The 12,639-nt window shown below is 55.1% G+C and overlaps 1 protein-coding gene across 1 annotated transcript in view; it reads right to left on the minus strand.

Moving 5' to 3' along the window:
- LOC119108185 (tyrosine-protein phosphatase 99A) overlaps positions 1 to 11,114 on the minus strand; it is a 66,189-nt gene extending 55,075 nt beyond the window's left edge. Inside the window, exons 1-3 of the mRNA XM_037231762.1 lie at positions 11,106 to 11,114; positions 10,375 to 10,558; positions 6,622 to 6,745 (exon numbers count right to left, since the gene is read on the minus strand). Of these exons, the coding sequence (XP_037087657.1) occupies positions 6,622 to 6,745; positions 10,375 to 10,558; positions 11,106 to 11,114 (317 nt within the window). The remainder of the gene's footprint in view (positions 1 to 6,621; positions 6,746 to 10,374; positions 10,559 to 11,105) is intronic.
- Positions 11,115 to 12,639: the final 1,525 nt, after the last annotated feature.

The following is a 12,639-nucleotide window of genomic DNA, read 5'->3' on the forward strand; positions in this document are numbered from 1 at the left end:
TGTTTGACTATTAAAGGCCTGCTTTGACCTAGCTTAAAAACATTGACCGATACTTGATGCAGTGTAAAGGGTGCTGTCCTGCGACATTTACCGTGCCGAGCACGCTCATCGGCGTCGCGGGATGACGCCTATGTGCTGAGGGCTTGACCCATATTGCACAAATCACAGCAAAAGAGGCCTATGTGGCCCATCGGGCGGCAAACCCAGAACAGCATCGGTGCCAGAAATTTTCCAGCCGAGCGTAGGGTATCATCCCAACACCAGCGCACACGATATAATGACAAACATCACTGGTCAAGAAGTATGAACAATGGCCCAGGTCGCCATGCATTCCTGAATAGCCCCGCCCCTTCTGTAGTGAACAAAGATACACTAGTTGGCACACGCACCATTCACAAAAACCTGCTAAAAATGTTTCAATCGAATGCAAATGAGCCTAGTTACATCCCTTTGCGCAAGATTTACTTACTACAGTCGCGTGCGCAACAGAGCTTTGTGAAACTGACACAATCCTAAATTGCCGTCATTAGTATCTCGCTCTCCCTTTTATGCGAGTACTTATCCATATTCGAGACGTTTGAAACAGATTTGTGCCAGCTTTAAGTCACTGCCACGACCACCAAGAGTCATGCGACATATGATAGCTGTTCAGGCGTCACACCATCCGATGGTGAATCTGATAAATGTGCATGAAGCTGGGCATCAGCAGTCTGGGTGACTTTCACACCAGCGCTCTCTCACTCCTTACGGAAATAAATGTGCACAAAGCTGGGCATTATCAGTCCAAGTGGCTCTCACACAGGCACTCTCTCACTCCCTACGGGAATAAATGTGCACGAAGTTGGGGATTGGCAATCTGAGTGGCTCTCACACGAACGCTCTCTCACCCATTACGGGAATACATGTACACGAATCTGGCCATCGGCAGTCTAGGTGACTCTCACACGCGCGCTCTCTCACTCCTTACGGGGATAAATAAATGCACACTCTCGGTGACACGGGATTTGTCCACCGATGGAAAATCTCAAGAAAATCGATGTGACAAGGCAGATAGAACGAGCATCTTACGATGGCAAGAAGCCACAAGTGTACCTTGAACGGAAAGTGGTGCAGTTGTCCACCGTCACGGCTGCCGAGGTTCGTTATCTACGCAATATGATATAGAAAATGCGTAAAACAGGTGAAGCGGGGTGCCTTTAGTCCTCACGTGGCATCATTGACTGGAGTGCAAGCATGACAACAAAAGTCAACGTTTCAGTGTTTCTTGCGATTTCTGAACCCTCGCGACAAGCGGCGCGGGAGCTTTCAACACATCATACCCGGGGTTAATAAAACGCGTCGTTAAACCCCAATAGCAGCTGGAATTGTAAAAACTTAATAGCCTATAAAACCCAATAGCCAGCGATGTTGAAAAAAGTTTAGCTAGACCAGATGGCAAATGTGCTGTGCCGCAGACAGGCTTAGGAACATCTCGAAAAGTGTGCGTGGAGGGGGAGGGGGTATGGGGGAGGGGTGGTTGTCAAGGTTGAATTCTGCAGTTACATGCATCGCCACAGAGTTTATGCTAACCGCTCAAAACGGGGTGGGGGACATTACGGCCCGCCTGGGCCCTAGTTCCTACACTCATGGTGGTGCAACAAAAGGCAGTTGCCGTTCGGCCCTTTCTGACTGTTCGCTGGTTGTTGCACCACAAAAATTATGTGTCACGCCACGTCGAACCATGTCGCGCACGTGTACACTCATTTGTGCCTGCTTGATCAATCAATAACACGGTGGCGAGAAGGCTTCACACGGCTATGAACAAATGACAGTCATAAACACCAAAGATGACGGTGAAAATGACGAGGCATTTCTTTGAGCTGGGGGACACCAGACAGTTCAGACGCAAACTATGGACATATAACCCTCCTCCCCCGCGCGTCGCTGAAGCTGCGGGCACTACGCGGGCGCCGTCCAGCCGTGATGGAACGCGCACTTTGTCTCAAACGGCGCAAAACGACGGACAGCTGGCCTCAGCAGTCTGGAGAGGAGCTAGATAAGACGGCCGGCCTGTCGGGCCGCTCCGAGCATGCTTATCTGTCATACCAGGGAGCAGCTTTTAGGAATATTCATCCGAAAACGCTTCATCTATCGTTGTCATATCGCCTCGCGCGCGGGCAGCTGCCTCCCAGATCATGATCCCCCCCCCCCCCCCCCCAGATGAATACATCGTCTGGAATGTTCACAACACGCCACCAGCCATCCGGAGGATGTTTGCGGGCACGGCGAATACTATCGCGCCACCTCAGCATAAGGGACTATCATTTCTACCGCAGAAAAGGAAAAATGATGCATTGTCAATGGCTTATCTGGCGTGTTATTCTAGACGAAGCGATGGCGGCGCGCGCGGCAAATGCGTCGTCTGCGCCGCCTGGATGGGCGTGACCTCAAATGTATCTCCCGCGCCTCATTTCTTCGCGAAGCCAAACAACACACCGGGGAGAGCGGGCTTCTCCTGACGGGCAGACCAGCAGACCATTTTTATCCGAGAGTCAGACGGGCCGCAAAAATCCTTCCCTCTTAGAACATCGGCAAGATGAAATGTGATCTCTGAGGTCAACAAGAGAGTGATGTGGTACTCGTCGGTCCATTCTCTGTGGATGCATCCAAGCCGTTGATTCATGGGGGCAGCGAATAAATAATTGACCCAGTGACGTCACGTAAAGCCAATGCGCTGCAGCCCCAGGAGGTCAAATGGCTTTCAAGTGACTCGTTATGGGGCCATCAAGGATCATCGACATTATTTACTGCGTTATGAGAGACGTCCAGCGGCCCGCATCACGTATCGACCCGGCCACCAAGGGGGAGGGGGGAGGGGGCGGACCAGCGCATCACCACCGGCGGGCATCATAATCAGCGAGCTAACAAACAGGCGACCGCAAACACGACAGTAAGGAGCCGGAGCCCAACCGATCGGCACGCTGTGTCTGACGTTTCATCTGACCTGACTGACAGGCGTTTAGCGCACTGACTGTCACAGCCGCCTGGCTACAGACAGTTAGGAAGCGTAATACTACACCGCGTTTCTCTCCCGCTGTGAAATCGTGCGTTATTACGAAAATCAGCGATGCTGAGCTGATTTTATCGGCCTGTTTACCAAATCCGGTTCGGGCAATCTTCTAAATCGCTAGCAGGCGACACTAAATTTTTCAGAGCGTCATCGTTATGGAAAACTATGCGGTCTCCTGTTGCGAGAGGGACGAGCCGGTTTATCGGAGTGAAGCGGACACACCCACCGACCGCTTATGGCCAGCTGGAGCTGACGCGCCCCAGCCCAAGATACACGGCACAGCCCTAAATCTCGGCCGTCCAATATTTCTCGAGCTCCAGCTCCACAATAAGAGGCCCCTTTTCATGAAGTTGCGGAAACGGCCCCATTCAGTGTCCGAGAAACTGATGCAGAGCAAATAAAGGACATTTGCGAAACGAGGCCGGCTAAATAAATCCGCGATGCAATCGCCGACAAAGACCCGAGGATCATTGCCAAAGATCGAACAGCATTAAAGCTGAGTCAGTGCCAGCGACGTATCTCATATTGAAAACTCAGCAGCAGCCGTTGGTAGCACTCGTCACTGGCAGCTACTGTCTGCTTCTGACTCTGATCAATCAAAGCCATGCTGTTCACGGCGGGAGCGCGTTTCAAATGAAGCCGACGAGGCTGATTATCTGGACATCATCTCCTCATTTTCCATCCAAATTAGTGATCACAGGGCTGTTCCTCCCGCGTTGAGGACCATGCCCACCAGAGCTCGAGCGCGTGCCATTGTTTTGCAGAGCAACGGCAGCTGAGCGCTATGTGCGGCGGTACGACACTCCTGGGCCACATAGGCGGTGTTTGTTCTGAAATTTCGTTGAAATATGAAGGCCACACGTCACGAGCGGCAAGCGCCGCATACACAGCGGCGGGGCGCGGCCGTAAAGCGCTCCGGCTCGTCCTGCCGAGCTGTGTGGCCACACCGGGCTGCTGTGGCGCCGGCCTGCTGCTCCGGCTCGTCCTGCCGGGCTGCATGGTCGCACAGGACTGCTGTGCCACCGGCCCGCTGCTCCGGCTCGTCCTGCCGAGCTGCATGGTCACACCGGACTGCTGTGGCGCCGGCCCGCTGCTCCGGCTCGTCCTGTCGAGCTGCATGGCCACACCGGGCTGCTGTGGCGCCGGCCGGCTGCTCCGGCTCGTCCTGCCGGGCTGCATGGTCGCACAGGACTGCTGTGCCACCGGCCCGCTGCTCCGGCTCTTCCTGCTGAGCTGCATGGCCACACCGGGCTGCTGTGTCATCAGCCCGTTGCTCCGGCTCGTCCTGCCGAGCTGCATGGCCACACCGGACTGCTGTGGCGCCGGCCCGCTGCTCCGGCTCGTCCTGTCGAGCTGCATGGTCACACAGGACTGCTGTGCCACCGGCCCGCTGCTCCGGCTCGTCCTGCCGAGCTGCATGGTCGCACAGGACTGCTGTGCCACCGGCCCGCTGCTCCGGCTCGTCCTGCCGAGCTGCATGGTCACACCGGACTGCTGTGGCGCCGGCCCGCTGCTCCGGCTCGTCCTGTCGAGCTGCATGGCCACACCGGGCTGCTGTGGCGCCGGCCGGCTGCTCCGGCTCGTCCTGCCGGGCTGCATGGTCGCACAGGACTGCTGTGCCACCGGCCCGCTGCTCCGGCTCTTCCTGCTGAGCTGCATGGCCACACCGGGCTGCTGTGTCATCAGCCCGTTGCTCCGGCTCGTCCTGCCGAGCTGCATGGCCACACCGGACTGCTGTGGCGCCGGCCCGCTGCTCCGGCTCGTCCTGCCGGGCTACATGGTCACATCGGACTGCTGTGCCACCGGCCCGCTGCTCCGGCTCGCCCTGCCGGGCTGCATGGTCACACCGGACTGCTGTGCCACCGGCCCGCTGCTCCGGCTCGTCCTGCCGGGCTGCATGGTCACACCGGACTGCTGTGCCACCGGCACGCTGCTCCGGCTCGTCCTGCCGGGCTGCATGGTCACACTGGACTGCTGTGCCACCGGCCCGCTGCTCCGGCTCGTCCTGCCGAGCTGCATGGTCACACCGGACTGCTGTGCCACCGGCCCGCTGCTCCGGCTCGTCCTGCCGAGCTGCATGGTCACACCGGACTGCTGTGCCACCGGCCCGCTGCTCCGGCTCGTCCTGCCGAGCTGCATGGTCACACCGGACTGCTGTGCCACCGGCCCGCTGCTCCGGCTCGTCCTGTCGAGCTGCATGGTCACACCGGACTGCTGTGCCACCGGCCCGCTGCTCCGGCTCGTCCTGTCGAGCTGCATGGTCACACCGGACTGCTGTGCCACCGGCCCGCTGCTCCGGCTCGTCCTGTCGAGCTGCATGGTCACACAGGACTGCTGTGCCACCGGCCCGCTGCTCCGGCTCGTCCTGCCGAGCTGCATGGTCACACAGGACTGCTGTGCCACCGGCCCGCTGCTCCGGCTCGTCCTGTCGAGCTGCATGGTCACACTGGACTGCTGTGGCGCCGGCCCGCTGCTCCGGCTCGTCCTGTCGAGCTGCATGGTCACACCGGACTGCTGTGGCGCCGGCCCGCTGGGTCATCGGTCGACCGGGACGTCATATACTGACCGGCCAAGAAGCCGTAACTCGCTCTCCATACAGATAGGGATTATCTGCCGAGACCTCGTGTGAGCAGTGTTCACACGTTTTATTTCTGTTTGATGGACTGGCTTACTCACATGCGGCTGAAGTTGCCAGGCTTACCCGCATCCGGCTGGGTTCATAAAATTTCACACGATCCTTTCGGAAAGAAATTCTTGGTAAGAACTAAGTCCAGTTGAGAAATATCAACTTTTAAAACTTCACGCAGCTAAAGGCATTTAATATGTGGTATAACGGAAGTTCTGCCTAGCTGTACTTATGGTGCATCAAACTAATTAGATGGTGCAATCTATGCTAAAACAATAAAGTTCAGTTTCCTGAGAATATCAAACCTCCAACGTACCGGAAGACACCGGTTAAACTAACCTACGAAGCAATTATTTGGATAAGTTATAAAAACACTCATCGGTTCTAACAAGGGTCGTAGACCCGCTGGGTGCCATAGGTACGTCTGAGTCAGTACCGCTTGGTATACGCAATGACTGTTCTAGCACACTAATAGTGTCGAAAACAAGAGCTTAAAGCTTTGTTATTTATGACGACGATATGCAGGAACTTAGCGCTTTCTTATGTATAATGACGGTATGCAGGAGCTTAGCGCTTTCTTGTTTGTAACGACGATGTGTTCAATATCATCCAGTCACCATATCTGGCCGTTGTCACGTTTACGTCAAACGCTGCAGTAGTGAAAAACGCCACCAACCCTGTGTTTCTCACAAGACTTCTGCAGCCATGCGAGTGTATCTCCCCACGGAAGGTCTGTTTTGCAGCCTAAACCCCTCGCCCATCCTGAATAGAGCTTCACCCCGGCCGGCTGTGGTATTTGAATTCCGGGAGGTCCAGCCAGCGCATCATGACCCGTGTCCAGCGATTTCCCCGTGTCACATAGCTCCACCAAACTCGAAAATGGCTGGAAATCCACGCCGACCGAGGCGAGGTCTGGCGTCGACCGTCGGGCGGCGTCGCCATTCACCTGGTTTGTATGACGTAGTGTTTGATGGGGCTGTTGTTTGTCTGCAGACTGGGCGCCCAGCTGAGGTCGATGTGCCGCGACGTGTGCTTGATGACCATCGGCCGGCCTGGCGGACTGGGAACGCCTGCGGAGCAGCACACCTCAATCCCAGAGTCACATACAGCAGCTGGCGCGACTCGCTCAGCCAGGTCAGGTCCAGGTCAAGTCGGGTCAGGTCACGGAACGGTCAGAGCAGCACCGCAAACCGGTCAACACAAGTCAAGAGCGACGCCTCATTCCAGTTGACAGCTGGACCTGTAACTCCAGCTGCAAACGCGGCACATACTTATAAACGTCAGCAGTATGGTTCGTAGGGCGCACGGCGGGCGTCCGCGCGTTAAACCGCGGAACGTCGCCCAGGTGACAGTCATGATGATGTCATGCTGGGGGTCGATTGGCCGCCGGCAGTAAAGCTGCGAAGCTCACTCAGCCAAGTGACGCTCTATCAAAAACCATCAAAACTGACCGCTGGCAGAGTACTTGCTATCGGATGGGCATAAAGCAACAGAGAAAGGCTCCATGCCTGCATCGTAAGGAGGCCAACGTCACAACCCGGTCCCTGCTTCACACTAAGAACTTCTCAAGTCCAGCAGGAGAACAGTTCCTGCCGGCAAGAACTGAAGACTGGTCCGTGCTCTACTTCGGCATACCATCTATCCGTGGGAAGTGGTCGGAGAAAGAGTAGGCTGCAGGCATCCCAGCTTTTCGAACGGCTCGGTGAGGGTTGGCTGCCCTGCGTCATTCACAAATAACTCAATATTTATTCATACGCCTTCTCGTCCGTCCACCAGGATCCACTTGCCCGTCTTCACATTTCACTTGATTCAGACACCGATCAGACACCGATGATTCAGACACTTCCGATCCACCCAACAGTGGTGCGATTCACTTCAGGCGCTGGCTACTTGCCTTTGAAAAGGTATGGCCTGCGGCCGGTGGTAGCGGCCGCGCTACAGGTCAGGTGACGTCAAAGAGCAGGACGGCCTGTGCCGAGCATTGCAGCACGTCGAACTTTCGCCACCGAATTCCATCTTTGACGCGGTGCGGCACGATCGGATGATAGAGGTCACGGCTCACACAACAAGCGCTGCTTAGCGCGAGCTTTTCCACCAGAAACGTATTCATTCAAAAGGGTTAATAGCAAATCTTAAAAAGGATGCATCCATCACCTGCAGACAAACGGATTTGATCCACACACCAGCCCTGCTTTACAAAACACTTTTTGAGCTTTGTTAGGCTGGTTTTCTTACGGCGCTCTGCCGCAGAGAGGAAAGCCCGACAATGGGCAATCAGCGGAATCATTTACTTCCGCTTCGATAAAATTAATCGTGGCATATCTAGCGGCATCAAACATGTCTTGTCCCTGACTACCAAAATGCAAGAGGAGATCAGATGACCTAAAGGTGTGTCCATGTGCAAGATCTCACTGCTGTCACTAAAGCAGAGGTGTCACCCTCGGTCTCGTGTTGAACAGGAGATCCACAGGCGGCCTCGTGAAACCGTGCTCACGGTTTGACCTAGGCTGCAAGACACCGACAGGCCGCAGTGTGATCTAAAGACCTACGTATTACACTATCATGACATGATCTCGCTGAGTGATCCGTGGATTAGAATCCAACGCTGCGAAATAGTACCGTAGGTACAAGTTAGTGCCGAGTTTAAAAATCGAATCAATACCCCAGCACTGCCTGGTCGGACGTGCACAAATATACAATTATGTCTGTGGAGTAAAGCGCCATACGCGTATTAGGCAGTTTATGTGGGCGTAACGTCCCATGGAGCACGCGGACTGGGCAGAAAATCAATATCGCAGGCAAATGGGAGCATTTTTCAACGCATCACATCGAGCAATTCTAAATCAGCACCGAACGGGTATAAACTTGAATAATGTTATCTAGCTGGAGCTCAATTGGTTTCAGTGTCATTTCAAGCTGCGTCATGCAATCTGTATGGATAGGGATGGCCTCGCCCAAGTGGCGTAGCGTCAGGTTCGGAGAAGGCTGTGTCGGCTGCCGCACAGTGCTGCCGGCCGCGCAGTGACTTCGGTAGTGTGAGTGGTTTCGGTAGTGTGAGTGGTTTCGGTATTGTGAGTCTCTTCGGTAGTGTGAGTGGTTTCGGTAATGTGGGTCGCTTCGGTAGTGTGAGTGGCTTCGGTGGTGTGAGTGGTTTCGGTAGTGTGAGTGGTTTCGGTAGTGTGTGGCTTTGGTCGTGTGAGTGGTTTCGATAATTGTGAGTGGCTTCGTTAGCGTGAGTGGCTTCGGCAGTGTGAGTGGTTTCGGTAGTGTAGATGGTTTCGGTAATGTGGGTGGTCTCGGTAGTGTGTGTGGTTTTGGTAGTGTAAGTGGTGCGAGTGGTTTTAGTAGTGTGAGTGGTATCAGTAGTATCAGCGGTTTCGATAGTACCGGTGGTTTCGGCGGTGCCAGTAGTTTCAGCAGTGTCAGTGGTCTCCGTAGTATCAGTGGTTTCGGTGGCGTGAGTATCCTTGGTAGTGTCAGTGGTTTCGGCGGTGTCAGCGGTTTCAGTTGTCCATGGTTTCAGTGGTGGCAGTGGTTTTGTCGGTATTAGTGTTTTGGTAGTGCCAGTGGTTTCGGTGATCTCAGGGGTTCAAGGGTTGCCAGTAGAACTGGTAGTGTCGGTCATTCTGACATTATCAGTGGTGCTGGCGGCACCTGTGGCATCAGATGCGCCAGTGCTACTGCCAATAACAGTGTTGCCGGCTGTATCATTGGTACCAGTGGCGCCAGTACTACCGACGTCATCAGTGCTGTCGGTGGTGTCGTGGTACCGCAGCAGTCTGTGATGTTGTCACTGCCAACGTGCCTAGCAGCGTCAGCGTTGCCGGCGGCGCCGATGAGTTCCAGCGGCATCAGTGACGTCAGCGGTGACGTACGCTCAGCAGCGTCAGTGATATCAGTCATGCACGAGTGGCGGCGAGGTCACCAAGGCGCTTGTGGTGCGGGGGGAGGGGGGGGGGGGGGAGCACGGCGACAGCCTTCATCCCCACCCTTCGGTTCTGAATAGGTGCATGCCGCTAACGTATTTGTCACTGCTGACGCCGCGCGCCGCCGCCGCCAGCCACGTTCGACCGGAACGAAAACGGATCACTGCATCATCCCCTGCGGTGCTAACCGCTGACACGGGCTCGCCGCCGGCTCAGATAGCAGGCCGGTAATGGGCGCCCCTCGCGCGGCGGCCCCGGCCGACCGGCATCTGATTAGGTGAAAAATTAATGGCTGATTACGGCGGTGCGGAGGCCGCTGGAGTCGCCGTCTCGGCCGAGCGGACGCACCGGCCGTAAATCGGCAGCCTGCGTTTCATAAATCCCGCTGCTGTAAATGTAATCGATCGGCGCGGGTGCAACGGCTGGCGGCGGCCTGAGTGGCGGAGCGAGACCACGCGAGCCGCGGTGGCCAGTCCATGCTGGCGGCGCGGCCGCCGGCACGGGCCCGACCGCCGTGGATAGATGACGCCGGCTGGCAAGAGCTATTATTTAAAAGGCCGCCCCGGCAAACCACTCCGACGCTCGTCCGAGAGCAGGCTTACGCGTGCTTGCGAACCGGTCGCGGGGAAGCGCGGGTAAGCCAGTTGCAAATCGCGGAATATGCGCAGCGCAAGAGCCAGGGCGCCACGCGAGGACCCCTGTTAAGCAGCAGCTGAGGAGACGACCAGCATGACGTAGCCGATCAGGACCGCGCTGGCCGGTGGCTATCTCACCCTGCACCTCCAGCTTGACGATCCTGTGGTCGGAGGGCTGGTCGTTGAACGAGCAGCTGTATGCGCCGCTGTCGGCGGCCCGGGCCGGAGCGATCAGCAGGGCCCAGGTGCGCCGGTCCAGGTCCAGGCGGCCGCGGTCGCCCTCTATGGACACAGTCCTCGCCGCGTAGGAGGCCAGCTGGCCCTGCCGGACACGGACACGTCGTGCAGTCAGCCCTGGAAAGAGGGCTTTAAATTGTGATGCTTGTGATGATTTAGCGAATATCCACTTCCGACCTGTCTCATACCTTACGGGAGTTTTCCACTTTCGCCGTTCGAGAGGTGAGGATAGCTCAGCGACCCCTTACGATCTTGCAAAACTAAGCAACTAGAGCCTGGAGGAAGACGGAAATGAAGCCCTTTTGTCGATCTGTATCGGACAGGTGTGACTGGACAATTGTGAATGCAATCTTTGATACATTAAATCAAGTCATAGTATCAAGTTAACACTTCATAGGTCCCTTCTGCTATCCCATGAACTCAAAATGTTGCGGTAATGCAAAAAAGACTTAGATTTACACTTAGAAGATACACTTAAACTGGTAATATGACGTGTCTGGAGGCTGATTTTTTGGAACCAACTGCAGGAATGAGCTTACATTCTTTTCCAAAATCAACCTGATGTGTACTGCATTCGACAAAGGCCATAGCTGATTGCTTTCATGAGCTGTATTAAAGAACGCGCCGTCTACTTTGGCCATTTTGCCCAAAGGTCACTTACGATCAATAATGACATGCATGATCTAGCTATCTCATTCGTTGAGAACCGACGGACCAAAACGGGGCTTGCGCACGGGGCTTGAAATGCGTCGCGGGGCGTCAATATTCCGCGCCTGCGCAGTGCACACCTTGAAATGCGTCGCGGGGCGTCAATATTCCGCGCCTGCGCAGTGCACACCTTGAAATGCGTCGCGGGGCGTCAATATTCCGCGCCTGCGCAGTGCACACCTTGAAATGCGTCGCGGGGCGTCAATATTCCGCGCCTGCGCAGTGCACACCTTGAAATGCGTCGCGGGGCGTCAATATTCCGCGCCTGCGCAGTGCACACCTTGAAATGCGTCGCGGGGCGTCAATATTCCGCGCCTGCGCAGTGCACACCTTGAAATGCGTCGCGGGGCGTCAATATTCCGCGCCTGCGCAGTGCACACCTTGAAATGCGTCGCGGGGCGTCAATATTCCGCGCCTGCGCAGTGCACACCTTGAAATGCGTCGCGGGGCGTCAATATTCCGCGCCTGCGCAGTGCACACCTTGAAATGCGTCGCGGGGCGTCAATATTCCGCGCCTGCGCAGTGCACAACTTGAAATGAGGCCATTTGTATTTGTATTTGATCTCCAGACGCATGCATTGCACAAATGCCCACGTGGTTATTCGCGTATGTGGATTTCCTGGTGTGGAAGTCACGTGCTTTAGCATATTTTTTCAAAATAGACCGTGGAATATGCTTTCATGTGTGGAACTGCCATCACTTACAAACGATGAAAGACATTTTCTTACTTGAAGCCATGCCTGATTGCAACATTATCCCACGCATCCAAAGACAACGCAAATCTTTAAGAAGACGCCTGCGTTGAAACACTGCTTTGACGTCGATTCAGGTTGTTGAGGATGTTGCATGTGTCAGAGGTCGTCAGCCTGGACGGCTGGAATTTAAACTGGACAGTCATATGAAAATGTTGAAGCTACTCGTCCTAGTTTCCTTGCGATGTGTGCAACGGTTTGGGTCTTACTTCCATAACACCGGAGAAAAGTTTCCTCATTGCCGGTGCTGGCGAGAGTCAGCACAGTTTGACAAGGTAGAATTTCGGCAAAAGCTTGCTTCGTATCCCAAGTGGCAATAAAAAGGGCAGTTGCGGTTCCCTCCGATGAAAACACGCACGCACGCACGCACGTACGCGCGCGCTCAGGTGCACTCGCTCGCACGCACGCATGCACGCACGCATGCACGCAAGCGCTCACGTATATATATATATATATATATATATATATATATATATATATAATGTACACATATATGCTTTACACCAATGGGCCCCATGAACGTCAGCTTTCCAAACTTAGTATAAGGCTAGTGCCTTAATACCCCTGAAATATGTCTAATGTTGCAAAGCTTTAGCACAATGTTTTTGCTGGACGGGGCCCTTCTTCAGCTCTCCACTTCAGCCTCTAAACCGTTCCAGAAAAAATCCCGCACTCCTTTCCACTTAAGCCTCTAAACTGTTCCAGA

Source organism: Pollicipes pollicipes, unplaced genomic scaffold (genome assembly GCF_011947565.3).
Source record: "Pollicipes pollicipes isolate AB1234 unplaced genomic scaffold, Ppol_2.1 Scaffold_6686;HRSCAF=7923_pilon_pilon_pilon, whole genome shotgun sequence".
Classification (NCBI taxonomy): Eukaryota; Metazoa; Arthropoda; class Thecostraca; order Pollicipedomorpha; family Pollicipedidae; genus Pollicipes; species Pollicipes pollicipes.